The following is a 17,966-nucleotide window of genomic DNA, read 5'->3' on the forward strand; positions in this document are numbered from 1 at the left end:
CCCAGTGGCACAGTCTCTGGTCACCTGAGCCCTTGTATGGATTGTGTATGCCTTCCTATTGTAGTTGAGCCTTCGTTGCTGTTTGCACGTCCCTGGCAGGGATTGACCCTCAACTGATTAATTGTGAGGACTAACTGTGATTACAGTGGAGGAACTATTGTGCATAGGCTTTATAGAGCAGGAGTCACTTTAGCAGGGCTCCAGTGCCTGCTTATTCTGCTCTTTGGGTGTGTCATCTATGGAAGTGGCTGTCTGAAGCTGGCCACTGGGGCCTCCTGGGAGGGACCCAGCCACAGGGAGGGTCTAGTTCAGCCTCCACCTGTGTTCTTCCCAGGGCCACTTGGTATGAGCTACAAAGTGATCCACAGATATCTTCCAACTGTGCTGGATGTGGAGGTGCCTGGGAGAGGCTAAGCTTTGAACCAAGGCCAACGGCCAGTAGTGCTGGCTTGGGGCTGCTTAGCAAGTGGTACAGGGCATGTCGAGAATGCTGCTTGTTTGGGGTTTGTGAACCATTGAGAGAATTTAGGAAAGTCCACAGCATGAGCCAAGACAGCCTGTTTGTATGGGAAAGTCACTGGATGCAGATTGGGTGGGTCTACAAATTGGGTGAGGCAGGGTCTCAGTGAATCACCATAGTGGGGTGAATGGTGTTAGCCAGGTTGATAAAGACTTAGATATGGCACCTGCCTGCACCTGTGGGCTAAGAGGGGGAAAGGCTCAACAAAGAAAGAATGGCTTCTGCCAGCACTTCTGTCTGGGAGAAACCTGCCCCTCTAGCTCTCGCCCTGAGGCTGGACAATTCAGCCCTCCCTGTATGTCCCTGATACCTTTCAAGCTGCTGCCCCAGCACTGGAGCTCTGAGAAAATGAGTCCTGTCAGTAAGTCTATGTGCGGGCCCTTTACAAGGATCGCCTGGGATTCTGCCATCCTCCATCTCACTCAGCTACAATCTCTGTTGGTTTTCACAGCCATTAGTTGTGGGTACTTCTCTTCCTGTCACTGGAACCCTGGACTGGGGAGCATGGTGTAGGGCTGGACCCCTCACTCCTCAGAGCGGACTTCCACAGCTGAGATAGCCCTCCTGATTTTTAATTGCCATATGCGGGTTTGGTACCAGCCTGTTTCACACCTTCTCCCCTCCTACCAGCCTTGAGGTGGCTTCTTCTGTATATCCTTAGTTGTAGGACTTCTGTTCAGCTAGACTTTAGGTGATTCTTAATAATGGTTGTTCTTTAGTTTAGTTGTAATTTTGATGTGCTCATGAGAGGATGCAAGCACAGCATTTACCTACTCCACCATCTTCCACTGCAACAGTTTTAATACAATCATGTTAAAAATGAAGAATTTGCTAATTTGAAAGAGATGTGTGGTAGGAGGCAGGCTGGATAGCATTTTTAGTGAGGTAAAGATGATTTTTAAAGCTCTCGTAAAGTAACATGCTGACCTCTCATAATTTATTGACATACTTGTGTTTTATAAGCATAGAGAAAATAAATCACCATCAGTTTGTACCTTGTGTAGATGGACACATTAAGGAAAAATAAGCTCCTTGTATTTTACAACATTCAGCTGCCACCTGCCCCTTTCCCACTGCATGGTATCTTAGATCTGTTTCTTTAGAAGCAGAGTCTGAGGCAGGGGTTCAGCCTTTTGTGATTTATTGAGGGTGTGCTCTTTGAAAATCGTCCTGTAGAGGAGGGAATGAGTGAGTCCTAATTGGGAAAGAAAGAGCAGCCTAATTCGCAGGCAGGGGACTCCGGAGCATAAATTGCCAAGTTATCTCCCATTGAGGCAAAGGAGCTGAACTTTGATAGACCTTATCAGCCAATCGTTGGCTGTGGGCCACAATGTGGGAAAAGGGTCAAGTAACTCAACTTTAGGACGTTCATCTCAGCTAAGGGCATTGGTCTGTGGAAGGAGGCTGTTATGGGCCCTGAAATATAACGAAAACCCTGATGGCAGCATTTACCTTTGCAAATTGAGTCATATAATTATACATATATAGTGTATATATATGTGTATATATATATACACATATATATGTGTATGTTACATATATATTTATATTTATATATCTAACCTTATTATAATGTATTGCTTTTTAAAAAATGTCTTTTCCATGAATTTGAATTTGATTTACATGAAATTGCCATTATTCAATAGTTCTTGACCTGCAAAAACATCAGTTTTATCTGTTTAAAATTCTTGAACCTAATTGTTTGTCTCATTGCTTTAATTTGTTATCCTTTTATACACTCCATTAAACAAAAGCCATATGTGCCATCATGTGGTATTTACATAGTCAAGGAATCTCTTACTTTGAAACTTTGGGCAACATTTCCTGTGTTGCCTTATCTTGTTTAAAGTGAACACTGTTTTACTCCTTTCACTAAAATATGCATGTAAAATTCTTTTAGATGCTAAATTTGTTGAAGTTTATCTTTGTGTGACTGATTGAAGAACAACTCAGACATTTCATTTACAGCCATGAGTTAATGATACCCATTTACCCTCATATAAACCATATGTTCCACATGTTCTGTGAATCGAATAGTAATCTGTTTTGTGGAAGAAAGATATGACTGTGGGGGTTGCACTCTTTCTCAGGTTATTTAAAATATTTATTTAGCTCCCACTGGGCACTGAAATACCTCTTTAACAGTTAAAACATTCAAATGAAGTGTAAGGCCTCTTCTTGCTCTCAAAGTATTATAGCTCAACCATTGCAAAATCTTAAAACTTTGAGACTGTATTATTGGGGATATATGTTTGTTATGGTCCTATCTTCTTCATCTTTGATTTTTTTTTTTACCAGTATAATAATTTTTGTGATAAATCACTTGACATCTGTTAACTCTCCTGGGTTCTGACATACGTTCTTTTAAGTTGGGATAACTGGTTGCATATTAGTTCGAAAGGGACTAAGGCAGGGCAGGAATTGAAAAATATTTATGAGATTAAGAGTCTTAATATGGAGTCTTTATTTTCCATTATATGTCATATTGGAATAAAATGGCTAGCACACCTTATGTTCTATAGAAGAGAAAGTACGGGGAGAAAACAATTCCACCAACATTGTTTTTGTGAAGAAAGAGACGTTTGGTTTATGATTATATTAGAGTTAGTATGATATTGAAAATGATGTTTTGTCTGTTGTCCTAAGCAGTTAATTGCATCCTTAAAGGATAGCAGAAAGAAAGAAACAACAAATAGACCTTCCTTGTCAATTCCAATTTCGGTTTCTAGAATTTATTTTGAGGTCTAATATGATGCTGGAATATGGAGTCTGCTCCATTTTCATTACAACCTGGGAACTGCAATGCAAAAAGTGAGCATTGACGTTAATCTCTTTGGGGAGGTGGTTTTCTAGTTGAGAACGAAGCAACTCTAGATGAAAAATGTGAGTAATGTAGGGATGTGATTCTTGTTTTCAAAACAGGCTGAGCACATAGTGAATGGAAAAAAATAATTTCATTATGCTGTCACTTAGATAGTGATCTTTGGAAGAGGGAATTCTAACATGTCCCAAGTCTGTGCCTTCTAGGATAGACAAGAAAAGGCCAAGAATAAAATAGTGTAATTGGGAATTTCAGCCATATCTTAACAGACCTTTTACAGAGATCAGAGAAGAAAATTCTTGTTTTCTTACTGGTATTAGACAAGTATTATTCAAGTATTTCTTACTGGTATTAGACAAGTATTATACGTACTGGCACTTAGACTCCCATGTAATGATGTTAATGACCAGCAGTTAACAATAAGTGTTCTGTGGGTTTAAAAGATGATTCACCTGTACCAAATGCCAACTAAGTATATGATAATACTCAGGGAATACACAAAGTAATGTAAAATGTAATAGTGTTTATAAAAGTTCATACAAGGAGCAAGTGTCACAGCTAAGAACTGATATTAAGGATGCCAGTTAAGATTTTATGGAGAGTTCATTTTTACTATTGCTGTAAGCTTTGCGTCTGCCTCAGCTGTGGCTGAGTACAAGAGACTTAAAAAAGGAAATTCTTTTTTTTTTCTAATACAGCATCATTTATCAACCAACAGATTTTTGCTTAAGCATCACAAATTCATTGAATTATCTAAGTAGAAGAGGAACTAGAACTCATCTAGTTAGGGCCCAGATTTAAAGAAATGGAAACTGAGGTCTAGAGACAAAGGGACTTTCCCCGGGTCACATAGGGATTTAGTGGTATAAGTGAACTCATAAACCTTTGGGCATCACCAAACAGAGATGCTGTATGTTAAATTCTAAAAATAAATATTTAAGCTACTGATGTTATTTGTTCATTTGTTTTTAATATTTCAGGCTAATGCAGATGAAATCTTTAAGACATATGGATAGGAGTAGCTGTCTCTATCATTTAAAACAGACTGTTTCCTCATTGCTCATATCATAAACAGCCCTCATTAAGGAAAAACTCAGAGGCACACTACTCACGTTTTGGCCCAAGGCATAGATATTCAGCAATGAAATAAGTCAACTAGAGTTTGGTGCACAAGTGCTGGAATATGATGGCCCCTGACCTCCAGCAGCTTGCAATTTTTTTGGAGAATGAGATAAACTCATATTTAACAGCCTTCATTCATTTAATGAGCATTGTCCAAGGCTTACTCCTTTGTTTCCTAAGTGGAGTTTATGCACGCAAAACACCTGCACAGTAATCCTCCAGACTCAGTTCTTGACATTCTCACACTCATTTTGCCCATTCACTCCAGATTTTCTCCCTATCTTCCATTCAGCCTAACTGTAATTTCTTTTCAGCTACTAATTTCATATGTACTCTACAGACCGTTTATTGCTATTAGGCGATTTATCCTTTGTATTTCAGCCTCTGGGGACAGATTCCGTCATCCTTCTAGACTAAGACAGATTTATCTGTTACGAACATAGCACTCCGAACTTTCACTTCAGAACACATTATTTTGTGTATATAATCAGATATTCCTGATTAAATATAACTAATATCTCTCTCCCACTACCCTGGTCTCCAAGGACAGGGACAATGTCTGTTTGCTCACTGTTGTATTGCTAACATCTAGCCAAGTGCTTGGGATATTTGCAGGCACTTAATAAAACAGATCTGTGCTAAATTATTTAGTTACACAACTGTAGTACAACTTAATCGATTAGGACATTTTGAATATAATTAAATTCACTTGTGACTAGATAATACCTGAAAAACATCCATTGCATCAGTTCGTACAAAAGCACTGGCTATGGCCTCACGACTCCACTATGGTAATATTAGCATCAGTTGAGAGCCCCTTAGAAATGCAGACTCTCAGGCCCCTCCCTCTCCAGACCTTTCGTATCAGAATCTGAAATTTAGAAGATTCCCTGTGTGCTTCCTATGCACTGGTACCTATTGTAAATCAGGGATGAAAAACTCAAAATATTGTGTTAGGCCAGATCCCTTAAATGAGTGAAGTGAGGCAGATACACAGAGGGTGCCAAAAAAATGTATACACATTTTAAGAGACATTATCTGTGCTCAAGCAGTAGTTCACCATAATTAGAAGTGTCTGGACACTGATGGTAACCACTAGGAGCACCTTTTGTAATTGCAGAAGTCAGATGCGACTTGTAGTCATCTTTTGTTATTGGTATATATTGAGTATTACAATTAATACAGTATTTTCCTTTCTTAAAATGTGTATACATTTTTTTGGCACCCTCTGTTATGTATAAGCATGATAATAGGCCGCCTCTGACACTGGGCTTCCTCTTAGTAAGTGTGGTGGGGCTGTGTTGACCTGGAGCTCATCAGCTTCATCTGAAAGGGGCAGGCTGCTGCACGGATCAAAATGATTGCAGGACTAGTGTTGGAAGACTTTTGAGCAGTTCAAGAGAAAGAAACACAAACCTGCAAGTAGAATCTGTGAACTCCAACACTGACTACGAAATTCAATCGGAAAGCAGAAGAGTTGTTGAGGGTCAAAGAGAGCACACATGTGTGAGAGTTCTAGTTCAAAGGTCTCCAGCTTACAAAGTTTCATATAAACGAGACTTGTAGGAATGTAGAAAACACTTTCTCATTGTTCCCTAATACAGACTTCTTTAGTTCTACACGTCAGAAAACCCTCTTTGTTTTTTCTAGCTATTTCATTCTTTCTTTCTTTCATTAATTTATTCATTCAGTACTAATTTAGTGTCTGCTCTGTGCTAAAGAGGCCCCATGTCGGGTGCAGAAAACTAAAGACGAGTCACATATCATCCACATGACTTCCCATGGCTGACAGTCTCATAATGCCAACCTTCTACTATTATGAAACACAGTATTTTATATAGGTATTGCTACAGTAATTGTCAGTTCTCTTGAGAGATGTTCTTAAGAAAGTTTCACTCTAGCTTGAGTAGTTCACAAATCTAAGTGGGGAGACAGAAGTAGAAGGTACAGCTTATGTAGGCAAATAGAGTAAAGGATGTTTACAAGAGGATGTGATTCAGAAAAAAAAGAAAAAAATTCCGAAGAAGTGAATTCTGAATAGCATGTGTAGCACCTCTGGCAATTAAAAAATGTTCACATTTCTTGCAACACTTCCTCAGCTTCCTAATTTCTGGCAGACAAGAAAACCTACTTCTTCGTGTAGGTGAGAGAGTTGTTTCATAAAAGCTAGAGCTTTGAGTTCCATTTCTCAGGTAAATTAAAGAATTAAGTGATTTAAGCACATTTTGCATATTTTCTTTCCTTTTTTTTCCTACCCTGTTTCCACAAAAATAAGACTTAGCCACACAATCAGCTCTAATGTGTTTTGGAACAAAAATTAATATAAGACTGGGTCTTATAGTAAAATAAGACCGCATATTATATTATATTATATTACATTATATTACATTAAAGACCTGGTCTTATAGTAAAATAAGGCCAGGTCTTATATTAATTTTTGCTCCAGAAGATGCATTAGAGCTGATTGTCTGGCTATGTCTTATTTTCGGGGAAACAGGCTAGTTACAGGGTTCTCATTTTTCTAGTTGGTTTGAGGGAATTTTATGTGTCTTTGTCAGACAAGTTTGTGTTACCTTTGGAGAAGCAGTGACCTTTATGAGAAAGCCCTACACTGGTAACAAACATTTCACGAGGCTTTATATTACTTTGGTGGCAGCTGTGATCAAGAGTATAATAAAACCAACTGAACATTTTATTCAAATACCACAATGTTGGTGATTCCGCAATGGTGAGTGAGCAAAGGTCTAATTAGTCTGTTATAAATATCTGGCTCTGAAGTCTCCATCCAGGATAAAAGTACGTTTTGTTTCATGTCATCTGAGCTTTCCCTTTCATTGATCCTTCTATGTTGAATAATCATCTGATAATAAAATTTTAACTTTTCATTTTATTTTTTGGATGCAAAATAGTCATTTGTTCTCCAGAACACTTACCACCAAGTAAATAGGCTTGGAGGAGTCTCTGTGTCCTTCAGTATTCACTTACTCTGTCTATGTAGATAGCAAGCCAATCACCAATATAGAATTTAGTTTAATGTTTTATGTTCATTATTTGCATTCTGACTGTCATGGGATTTTCACACCATGTTTTACTTTTCTCCCCACTTACCATCTCTAGCCCTCGTGCATTATAAAATCTTTGCATTCAACAGAGATATCAGCATTCAACATTATTTCTGTCCAACATTTCCCAATACTTCTTCCCTAATCAACAAATATCAACAGGTCTACCGGATGTTTCTTTCATTCTAGGGAGTAGGGGGGCCTAGAGTCACCCAGAAAAACTTGAGTCTATTCTAGTCTCTAAGGCAATGCTTTAATTTAAACCTTCTCTATTCTCTCTCTCTCTCTCTCTCTCTCTCTCTCTCTCTCTCTCTCTCTCTCATTACTTAAATATTCTCCAGTGCCCTCCCCCATCCATACTGTGCACTTCAGCCACAGTAACTTTTTTGAAATGAAAGGCTGACCACACATAGGCCTTTCTTAGAGTACCTCATTGGCTTCTCACTGCCTGGAGAATGAAGCCCAGACTCCTTATCTGACATATAAACTCCATTGTATTGTGTCTTGTGCACGCCCTTTCAGAGTTGGACCAGCCACTCCTGACCTGCTTCTGATCTCCGAAAGGGGCACTCTTGCCTTTATTTTAGTATGTGCCTTTTCCTTTTGCAGAATGGTACACATTTCTCCCTTCCCGTCTCCCGCTCCGATCTCCTGAGTATCTTCCCAGCATATTGCCACTTCACACTTGCTTTGAAAGCACAGTCTCTGGAGACTGTCACCCTGGATTCCAGTCATGGCTCTGCCACTTACTAGGTCTGGACCTTGAATAAGTTATTCTGCCTCTCAATTTTAGTTTTCTCATCTGTAAAACAGGGTAAAATTAGTGCTCACCTTACCAGGTTGTTGTGAAAACTAAATAAACAAATATGTATAATTTATCATGTGAGTACATAATAAATGATGATGACTAAATCCATGAACAAAATCACATTTTATTTAACATTTTTTGGTCAGCTTGAGGATAATAAAAGGCAAACCTATTATGACAAAAGATATTAAGTAGAAAAAAGCATTCCAAAGCCAAATATAAATGAATTGGGGATTACCAATTGATGAGAATCAATCATTTTCTGTTCTTTTTTGTTGATTAGGATAATTAACACATAGCTTTTGAAATTCATGATTAAAATGAAATAGACTTAAATGAATGAATACCTATATTGAAAAGAAGGAATGGAATGTAAAAGTAGATATCACATGATTACTCAATTGCTTTTTCAGTCTCAGTAAATATTTTACTGGGAGTGTTCCTACATCTTCAAATTTCAGAATATTTGTCTTTCAGAATATTTGTCTTATTCTATCTTAGGAGACTAGCATAATGGGAAACCTGAAAACTTGCCAGAACACAGGGAAGGCTGAGGAAATGTGAGGTTGACCTCCCCAACAGCCAGTGTTGGCGTCCTCCTGGGCGACATCTAAATTTCTGGGATTCTCTGAATTGCCCTGGAGGATTAGGAGCTAGTCACTGTTCTGCGATTTATTTATCAGTTCAGGACATTATTAAGAGTAAAAGGGAGCCAGTCATTTCCATAGCCCTGATTTGTTCAGGACAATAGCATAAACAGCGACTGTTCATATCAAATCAGGTATTTTGGTTACCCTAAAGTTGGAGTAAGGAGAGACAGTGAAAAAAGGGGATATAGAGATTTATCACAAATGATTGTTCTCCCTTCTCTTTATTTGTGTGTGTGTGTGTGTGTGTGTCACTCATTCTATCTCTTTTTCTTGCATATCTATGACTTTCTTCCATCTTAACAAGTTGAAGCGTATGTGTAGTGCTCAGAAGACCCATGCAATAATTAAAATTCTTATATAAACAAAAGAAACTCCCTTTTATTAAAGAGTCACTGTGTTGTATACTACATTATAATAACATCATCTGGTAAGATCGCAATGTTTATGAAGTCCCTGCATATTGAGATTATTACTGTTTGCAGTAATGCACAATGCTTTACATTCCAAGTAAGCATTTACTATCTATAGATAAAGCTGCATTAACTGTGGGTCTGAACATGATTTATCTCTTTTGCTTTGGAACTTTTCAATTTTAGGCCTATTGTGGGAGTTGAAAGAAATATAACTTTGTTTCTCCTTTATGATATCTGTCCATGTGGTTTAATAATTCATTCATTCAATAAACATTTAATAACTATCTTGGCTATATGCTAAGCACTGTTGTCTTGGCTATATGCTAAGCACTGTTAGAGTTTATGTGGGACAGAAAAATAAATAAGGTGTGGTCCTATGCTCAAAGTATTCACCATCTGCCAAATTTTTTTCTATGTTAAGAATATCTTCCTTTGTTTTGAATAACAATCAAATTTTAATGTTTACACTTGGTAGAATCTACTACGAACAGTAATAGTATACTTATGTCATTGTTTAACTATCTATTCAAATGAAATTTAAATATTTATTTCTCCTCACTTCTACCCCTCATCACATCCTGGGCATCTTTTCTATGAAGCTGAGTCATCCAATGGTGGCTATTCCTGAACATGAAACTCTTGATTCCAAAGAGGTAAATGTAAGATACAGCTGGAGATCTAATTATCCATTTCCATGAGATATTAAGTCGTAGAAATAAGCCTGTCTCTCTCTCTCTCCTCTCCCTCTCTCTCTCTCTCTCTCTCTCTCTCTCTCTCTCTCTCTCTCTCTCTCTCTCTATATATATATATATATATATATATAAATATATATATATATATTTATATATATAAATATATATATATACACACACATATATATAAACAAAACACAATATTATTCATATATATATATATATATATATATATATATATGAGATTGTGTTTTGTTTTTTTAAAGAAATAATTAAATGGCCCACTCTGTGTTGTTCAGAAACCTCTGATAGTTAAATAAGTAAACTTTTGCTGCTTCTTAATGTGGAAGGTGATACCAGAGGTTCCCAGGTGTGTAGCCCCTTGATCACAAACTAATTCCTTCCGTTCTGTTTTGTCTTTGTGATTTCCTCTTTGGATTCACTGTGAAACCACTGTTGTTTTCTTTATCTAGAGGGTCAGTGGATGTCCCATAATACTTATGGTGTCTCTTCTGAGTCAGAGGTCTCAGTATCTCACAGTATCTCAGTTTCTTGACCCCCAAGTGAGTTTTGCATATGGCAGGTAGCATACAGGCAAAAACATGCCAGCTCAAACATAGCCTCTAAATTTCCTGCAAATGGTTAGCCACTTTCACATTTTTGAAGTGATAGACTATCTATCTATCTATCCATCTATCTATGTAGTCTTTATAATTTTAAAAATTATATATATAATTTATATACGTTTATATGTAATTATATATAATTATGTATAATTATAATTATATATTTATGTATAATTATATATTTATGTATAATTATATAATACATATAATTAATTTTTTAAAAAAAATTATAAATACTATACCAGAGAGACAGAAAAAAATGTGTAAAGAAAGTTTTAATTTTGTTAATCAAGAGCTAGAATAATTGAGCAATGTTTTTTTCTTCCACATCCTCTCAGGCAAAGTGGCAAGTATAAAAAAAGTGATTTCTTTTAAAGGGCTTACCTTTAAGAAAGGAATAAGTATGCTCACTCATTCATTTCAGATACTATCATAAGTGAGGCATGCTCAATTTTGCAGCCTCCAAGTTTAGGGAAAACAAAAACAAAAACAAAAAACCGTACAAAAGAAGAAAGAAAAAGAAAATTCCAAATAAAATCTGAATATTTTCCTCCACTTTTCATAAACTGACATCCCTATTTGCAAATTTTAAAATCTTTTATCATATAAGACCAATGTGCCTCTGTGCTATAACATTAGTTATTAAAATATAAAAGCCATGTTAAGAATAGGTGTGGATTTATGTCCTTGACCACCGCTCTGATTTTTTAAAGATAGGATTATTCCTTCCATGAGTATAAACATATGGAAGACTTTTGATACATGTAGCTAAATTGCATTCCTGAAAAATTGTAGCATTTCATCCTACCAGGAGCCTGTTGGAATACCTGTTTCCATGTACAGTTGCCATATTGAGATGTATTATAATTACCAATTTATTGAGAGCTTAGTGTATGTTAAAAAGTGTTATGTACTTTATATGCGTTATTTTACTTAATCTTCACAAAACATTGTAAGTTAAGTCCTATTATTATTTCCATCTCACAGATGAGGAAACTGAGGCTGAGGGACATCAGTATATTGCCTAAAGCCAAATAGCTGGAAAGTGTCTGCACAATCAGGAATCCAGATGTGACTGCCTGAATCCTGGGCTCTTAAGCATTCTGCTGTACCCTGTCTAACTCTCTGTCTTCATCTAAATCTCTGTCTATATTATCTAAATCTATTTCTCCTTTAAAATCATATTTTAAAATATTTGTAATTTAAAGGGGGAAATTATCTTTCATTTTATTTGCATTTTAAAGATTCTGTATTTTCTGTTATTTTTGTCTATTTTGCTTTTGCATTAAGTTATGCATTTATCTACTGGTATATGGTAATATTTTTCTTACTGAGTTGTAAACTCCCTTTATATATTAGGATATTAACTCTTTGTCAAATGTAGTAGCCCTTTCAGTGTGATGGTGGCAAATTATGTAATAGTGAAAAATTTGACAAATATGTATGTCCAGAAATAGGAGAATGGTTAAATAAATTTTGCGATTTTCGGGTGAATATATAATAATCAAATGTTCTGTTTCTTTCAAATGTAATTTTGGCTCAAGTTCACATAGGCTATCTTTACACATTAAGAATGTTTCTACACAATAATTGAATATCAGTCGATTATTTAAATAACAAAAGCATCCAGTTCAGATAATAAATGCTGAATTAGGAACTTCTGAATGTTGGGTTATGCTGAAAGACTATGTTGCAAAAAGAGCAGCGTAGATGTAGTATTGTAATATTTGCAAACTTTTTTGCACCAATTATCACAACCTTAAAGACAAAACAAAATTAAGCGAGTGAATAAGATTGTCAAAAAAAAAGGTTTCAACCTCATGTTTGGAATATATGAAAAATACCATAAAAGAAACTTAAGTTTGAAGTTTAGCCATTGTGAGAGACAGTGAGTTACTGTTATTATTAAAAAACTTGTAAATAATTAAGCAAAAGGACATTTTCTGCTTCTGCTGTGCTGTGTTTTACTTCTTACAACATTGGCATGTTTTGGAGCAATTCAGCAAATTTTACAATTCCTTATGATATGTGGTCACACTGTAATAGTGACCCATATATTTTCCCTCTCTTTGTTATTTATTTATCTGCAAAGCACCAACTATGAAAACTATCTGTTTTTATACAGCAATTCTGGTCTTATAACTATATGTCCTAAGGGGTAAAACATTGCGGTTACCAATCCAGTGCAAATAAACGATTATGAAAGGGCCCTTGATCGGATCTCAGAATTTGCCTCTTACGTAGTTATTCTGTCATTTCCTAAAGATAGCAATCTGTCTTTCTTACTATCAGACTCCCATTTCTTGTATTTGATTATGCTATTTGTAGATACTAGTTTTTTAAATTAACTTGGTAATTTATTTAAAACCAGACTTATTTGATTTGTTCATTTTTTTCATAAGTCACATATTTTATACAGTACATTTAAAAGAAGTAACTCAGAACAACAGTTCTACTTATCAGTTAGTTCAGTGGTTCTCAAATCTGGCTGACCATTAGAGTCTCCTGGGATTTTTTAAGAGCTCCAAGAGCAGGGTTCCACTCCAGGCGGGTTAAATCAAGAATCTCTGGACACGGGCAAAGACATTGCTGTTTTAAAACCTCCCTGAGTGATTCAAATGTACAACAAGAGTTGAGACCCTCAAATTCTAGCTTCTTCATTGGCAGTCTAAGAAAGCCAGTCACATGTTTTTTAATTTTGGAAACAAAAATTTGAAAGTAAAAGCAGGAGAATTATAATAAATTTCTTATCAGGGAATGCTTTGAATTAATAAAACTTTGGGTCACATATTCCTGTCTAATGTCATAAAAGTTTGACATGGCTTTAACCTTTGGTAGATTAATTTTGAGAAATCTATTCTATGTTTAAGTTCACTGTAATTTTTTTGGTAAAACTTAATTTGCCTGTGTCTTTTTTTTTTTTTTTTTCTTTTTCTTTCACACCAGGTTTGGAAAATTGGCTAGGGTGGGGCATAGCATTTGATGTTATTTGTTCTGGGGCTAGTAAATTCCAAAGGATGTTTTATTTAGCATTTTATATAGCATTTAAAAAAAATACTTGGCCATTGATGGACCCCCATACGAGCAGATCAGATCCCTAAATAATTGATTTGACTATTGTGGTCAATTTTCAAAGAAGTTCGCTTTCATGAATTTCAATTATTCACACCAGTGTAGTAATCTCCAAGAAGGTGTATATGTAACACTATCTAATTTTGAGCAAACTCCCTGCCTGAGATAAATGATTTCTGAGTAGAGTTACTTAGAAGAAATTAAATTCAAGTAGCAATAATTATTTCTGATTGTATTCATCATGTCTTGTGAATTCAGCAACTCTTTGATCCACAACCGCTCTATACCCCATTCCTCTTTCTACAGGTTTATTATGAAAGTTATACTGGGGAATGAGATACAAACAGACCCGCCTCTCTTCACATCACCTATTACATGCAGACCTAGGCCTATTTTATTTTTAACTTGATTGATTTCCAAAAACATGATTAGATGTATTTGATTCTGACCTTTCAGATCTATTTTTTATTAACACAACTTGAGAGCTAATCATTCACTAGCTGCCCATAAAACACATACTTGGCAAATTCTTCTCCTGTTTTCTTACTCCTTCTCTTTGCAGATTTTTGATGAACATTTAAGCATTGGCAAGATAACAATTCTGCTACCGTGTTTCCCTGAAAATAAGACCTAGCCAGACAAATCAGCTCTAATGTGTCTTTTGGAGCAAAAATTTACATAAGACCTGGTATTATATTATATTATATTATATTATATTATACCTGGTATTATACCTGGTATTATGTTATGTTATGCTATATTATATTATATTACATCATATTATATTATATAGACCTGGTCTTACATTATAGTAAAATAAGACTGGGTCTTATATTAATTTTTGCTCCAAAAAACGCAGTAGAGTTATTTGTCTGGCTAGGTCTTATTTTCGGAGAAATACGGTAGCAAGGTGACTAAAACTGATTTACTGCTTGGTGTATATAAGCTTTTTGTGTTTATTTTATTTTGAATTCCAGAACCTCCATTGATGTCTAAAGTTCTAATTTTATGGGACAAGCATCTCATTCCTCTATCTTCATTCTGCAGATGAGGACGTAGACAAGAGAAAATAAGTGACTTGTTCTTGGAAGGCACTCTTATTTTCTGGTTTGATTCCAGGGTAGAAATGAAATTATTGAGAACAATAGGCTCACTCTATTCCCTTCAGGCAGTTTCCCATAAATATTATTTCTCTAAATCAAGCTTTGATAAATCTCAGATTGGGTTTTAACAACCTTGAGACTTCAAGGTTGGACTTTTAGGCTAGAACTTGGAATCTGGATATTGCTAACTGCTAATTAAAAGAAGATTCATATGCTTTGACAGACAACTGGCCAGAAAGCCAGGGTAAATTTGTCTTCTAAAGACACCTTATATGAGCACCTGAATGGATAGCCACCTTGCCTAGGCATGCAGGGAGGCAAAAAAATAACAAAAGAAAGGACATCCTGCTGACAGATTTGGCAGCAGTGGATCCCATCAAAATGACTTTACTATTGTAAGTCCCAGCCTATGTTGGGGGAATGTAATTTAAAAAAAAAAGTCATTCTGTTAACCGAGAAGTCCTCTTCACAAATGCAATAGAGAAAGAAAATAATTTTGTTATTGAATAAGCATTGAACCAGAATGTGATATGCATCACAGACAATCGCTAAGAGATTGCAAAGTCAGGAATAAATCTTACCCTTCATATAGCCAAGCATATAGTACAACTCATATACACATGTTCTCAAGATAAACAATAATTCAATTCATCCTCAAGTAAGAGGACTCCACAATCCCATTTTTTACACGTAGTTTATCCTAAATCACCTGGTAATGGAGGTGACCACCTGTGTCAGTTAACTGCCTTTATACAAAGGAAAAATAAACTTCTCATATCTTTATGACAGGAGGTAGTTTTACAACTTGGAGTCAGGTATCAGCTAAACTTAGGCTTCTTACCCTCCCTCAGAAACCAGGAGATAGAGGTGTTATCTCACTTGGATGTTTACTTAATTCTCAAGTCCTTGAGAAAGACTTTCCTGGGTCTTAAAGCTGACAAAATATCCATCAAGTTTTCAAAAGGACTTTATATACATTTCAAAGAACAGAGAATGTCCTTACAGTGACAAGTTTTCTAAAGTAAATGTTCTAAGAAATGAGGGTTGAAAATCTCTTATTTTTACCAGGAGAATTAAGCCTCTTGTTTTTAATTTCCATTTGGCCCTATCCTATGTTGACAAGGGCACAACTGAAATCTGAGTCTTATTCTGAAGTAGTCAATGAAAAGAAAGATGTCTCACTTATTCTTCTTTTCTAGGGACTCAGTTGGATCTAATATAGGAGAGGTGAGGGTTTGACAATTTTGGGGTCTCTCCTTCTCAGCCATCTTGGTAGATTAATGTTGGCTTTTGTACTATAGAAAGTCAGGCATGTTCAAGCTGAGCAGAAGTCAGGAACTAGAAGGACTTATATTCTTCTGTGTGTTGGTTTTTCAAGATAAACAAACAGAATAAAATCCAGGTTAATAACTATTTGGAGCTCAGGTCATCCAGTTTTTAATGTTTTTGACCCCAGATTCAATGTTGTGCTCTCTAGAGTCCATGACACTTGCATTCTCTATCTATCGGGCTACCTTTGCAGAGCCTTAATAACTGAACTTTATATTTATAGTTTCTAGCTTATGGATAATATATTCTGATACTACATCTTGGGTTTTTACACCAAAGTTAGTGGCTGTGCAAATGTCCAAAATACATTTAAAATCTTTCAGAAATAAAATGAATATGCAACAATTTATAATATTATGATACAGCTTTTCTGGAAATTACTGTTAGTTCTGCATACTTGAAATCTGTTTTCATATTTACAAGAACACATATGTAGGTCATTTTGCTTTCATTTGGCAGAGAAGAGTATGGATGGATGGTTTTGTTTTGAAAGGGAATGAAAAATCAGTGTACACAGCACATTCTTTAATAAAAATTCTTTCTGTGACATTGGCTTCAAGTTTCACAGTACTATATCACTTATTACCCAAAGAAAATGCTAAATAAAAATAGTTTTGGAATTTGACTCCCTTCAAAATTATGATTTTCTACATGTCACAAGTTTTTTCTTTTTTTAATGTTTTCTTGTATCCAAAATAAGTAAGTTGTTCAGCTGATAATATAATACAATACTGAGCCTTGACTACCACTGGTGCTAGTCTAACAAAAAGTATTTTATTAATGATTTTCATCTTCCTTAAATGTCAACCTTTGTTTTTCTCAAGTTGTTTAGCTCTTTATTGAGATTGAGATTGGCAAAGGGACATTAAAAACTTCACAAAATGTCTATGATCACGACTCTGTCTGTCATAGCATAATGCATCATTTCAAACCAGCTGCTGAGCTGTGGTGCCAAATATTCCTTTGATCTGCCAGTGTGTTCAGGAAGGCTGAGAAATAGTGCTGAGTTTGCCAGCATGGTGTCAGAGGACCAACTACTGACTCCTCTTCCATCTGATTTAACTATTCATATAATTATAAAATCTTATATTTGAAAGAGAACCTAGAGGGTTCAATATTTTGTTTAATATTATAATCCTGTCTATAAGTATTTCCTTATTTAACTTCTGTTTAAAGTCTTCTGGTGACAAGCCAGAAGATATATGGTTCAGTATGGCTAGGATAAACTAAGGACTACAAGAACAACAAAAAGAAATGAAAGCATAGGGTTTAATTTCCAATATGGTGGTTTTGAGCATGACATTTAATCTTTTTGAGCCTCAATATCAATAACGTGAGATTAAAGGATTATGGTGAAGATCTGCGTTAATGCATGTAATGTGTTTAGCATATGAAATGCATAGCACTTAATAAGTGTTAGCTACACCATGATGATTTCTTTAAATCTCTTCTACTACTAGCTACCAAGGAACTTTGGGACTTTCAGGAAAATCCAAATAAATCATAGTTTTTATTTGTTAGAAAGAAAAAGAGGAGATGTAATTTAGTCATTTCTTCCATTCATTCTAAAGCTTCAGAGAATCCCAGATGATGAAAGGTACAACTCACTTATATCATGCCTGTTTATTTTCTACGGCCAGGACAAATCAGTGCAGTAATGGAGCTACCTCCGAGTATTAGCAACTCTTCCCCTAACTCCTCCTTCTAGTCTAACAAATGCAGTTTTTCCTAAATGATGCAGGATATAT

The 17,966-nt window shown here is 35.7% G+C and overlaps 1 protein-coding gene across 7 annotated transcripts in view; it reads left to right on the forward strand.

The window, feature by feature from the left end:
* MLIP (muscular LMNA interacting protein) overlaps window positions 1-17,966 on the forward strand; it is a 228,300-nt gene that overhangs the window by 206,993 nt on the left and 3,341 nt on the right. For 3 of the 7 annotated variants that reach the window (XM_033103382.1, XM_033103384.1, XM_033103383.1), the window contains exons 13-14: window positions 9,996-10,049; window positions 11,702-12,214. The exons of 1 other annotated variant lie outside the window; for it this stretch is intronic. In XM_033103382.1, the coding sequence (XP_032959273.1) occupies window positions 9,996-10,049; window positions 11,702-11,752 (105 nt within the window). In that variant the 3' untranslated portion in view covers window positions 11,753-12,214. Of the gene's footprint in view, window positions 1-9,995; window positions 10,050-11,701; window positions 12,216-17,966 lie in introns of those variants that run through there. 3 more of the 7 variants (XM_033103389.1, XM_033103386.1, XM_033103387.1) reach the window with 3 other exon arrangements.

This window comes from Rhinolophus ferrumequinum, chromosome 3, assembly GCF_004115265.2.
Source record: "Rhinolophus ferrumequinum isolate MPI-CBG mRhiFer1 chromosome 3, mRhiFer1_v1.p, whole genome shotgun sequence".
NCBI classification, from domain to species: Eukaryota; Metazoa; Chordata; class Mammalia; order Chiroptera; family Rhinolophidae; genus Rhinolophus; species Rhinolophus ferrumequinum.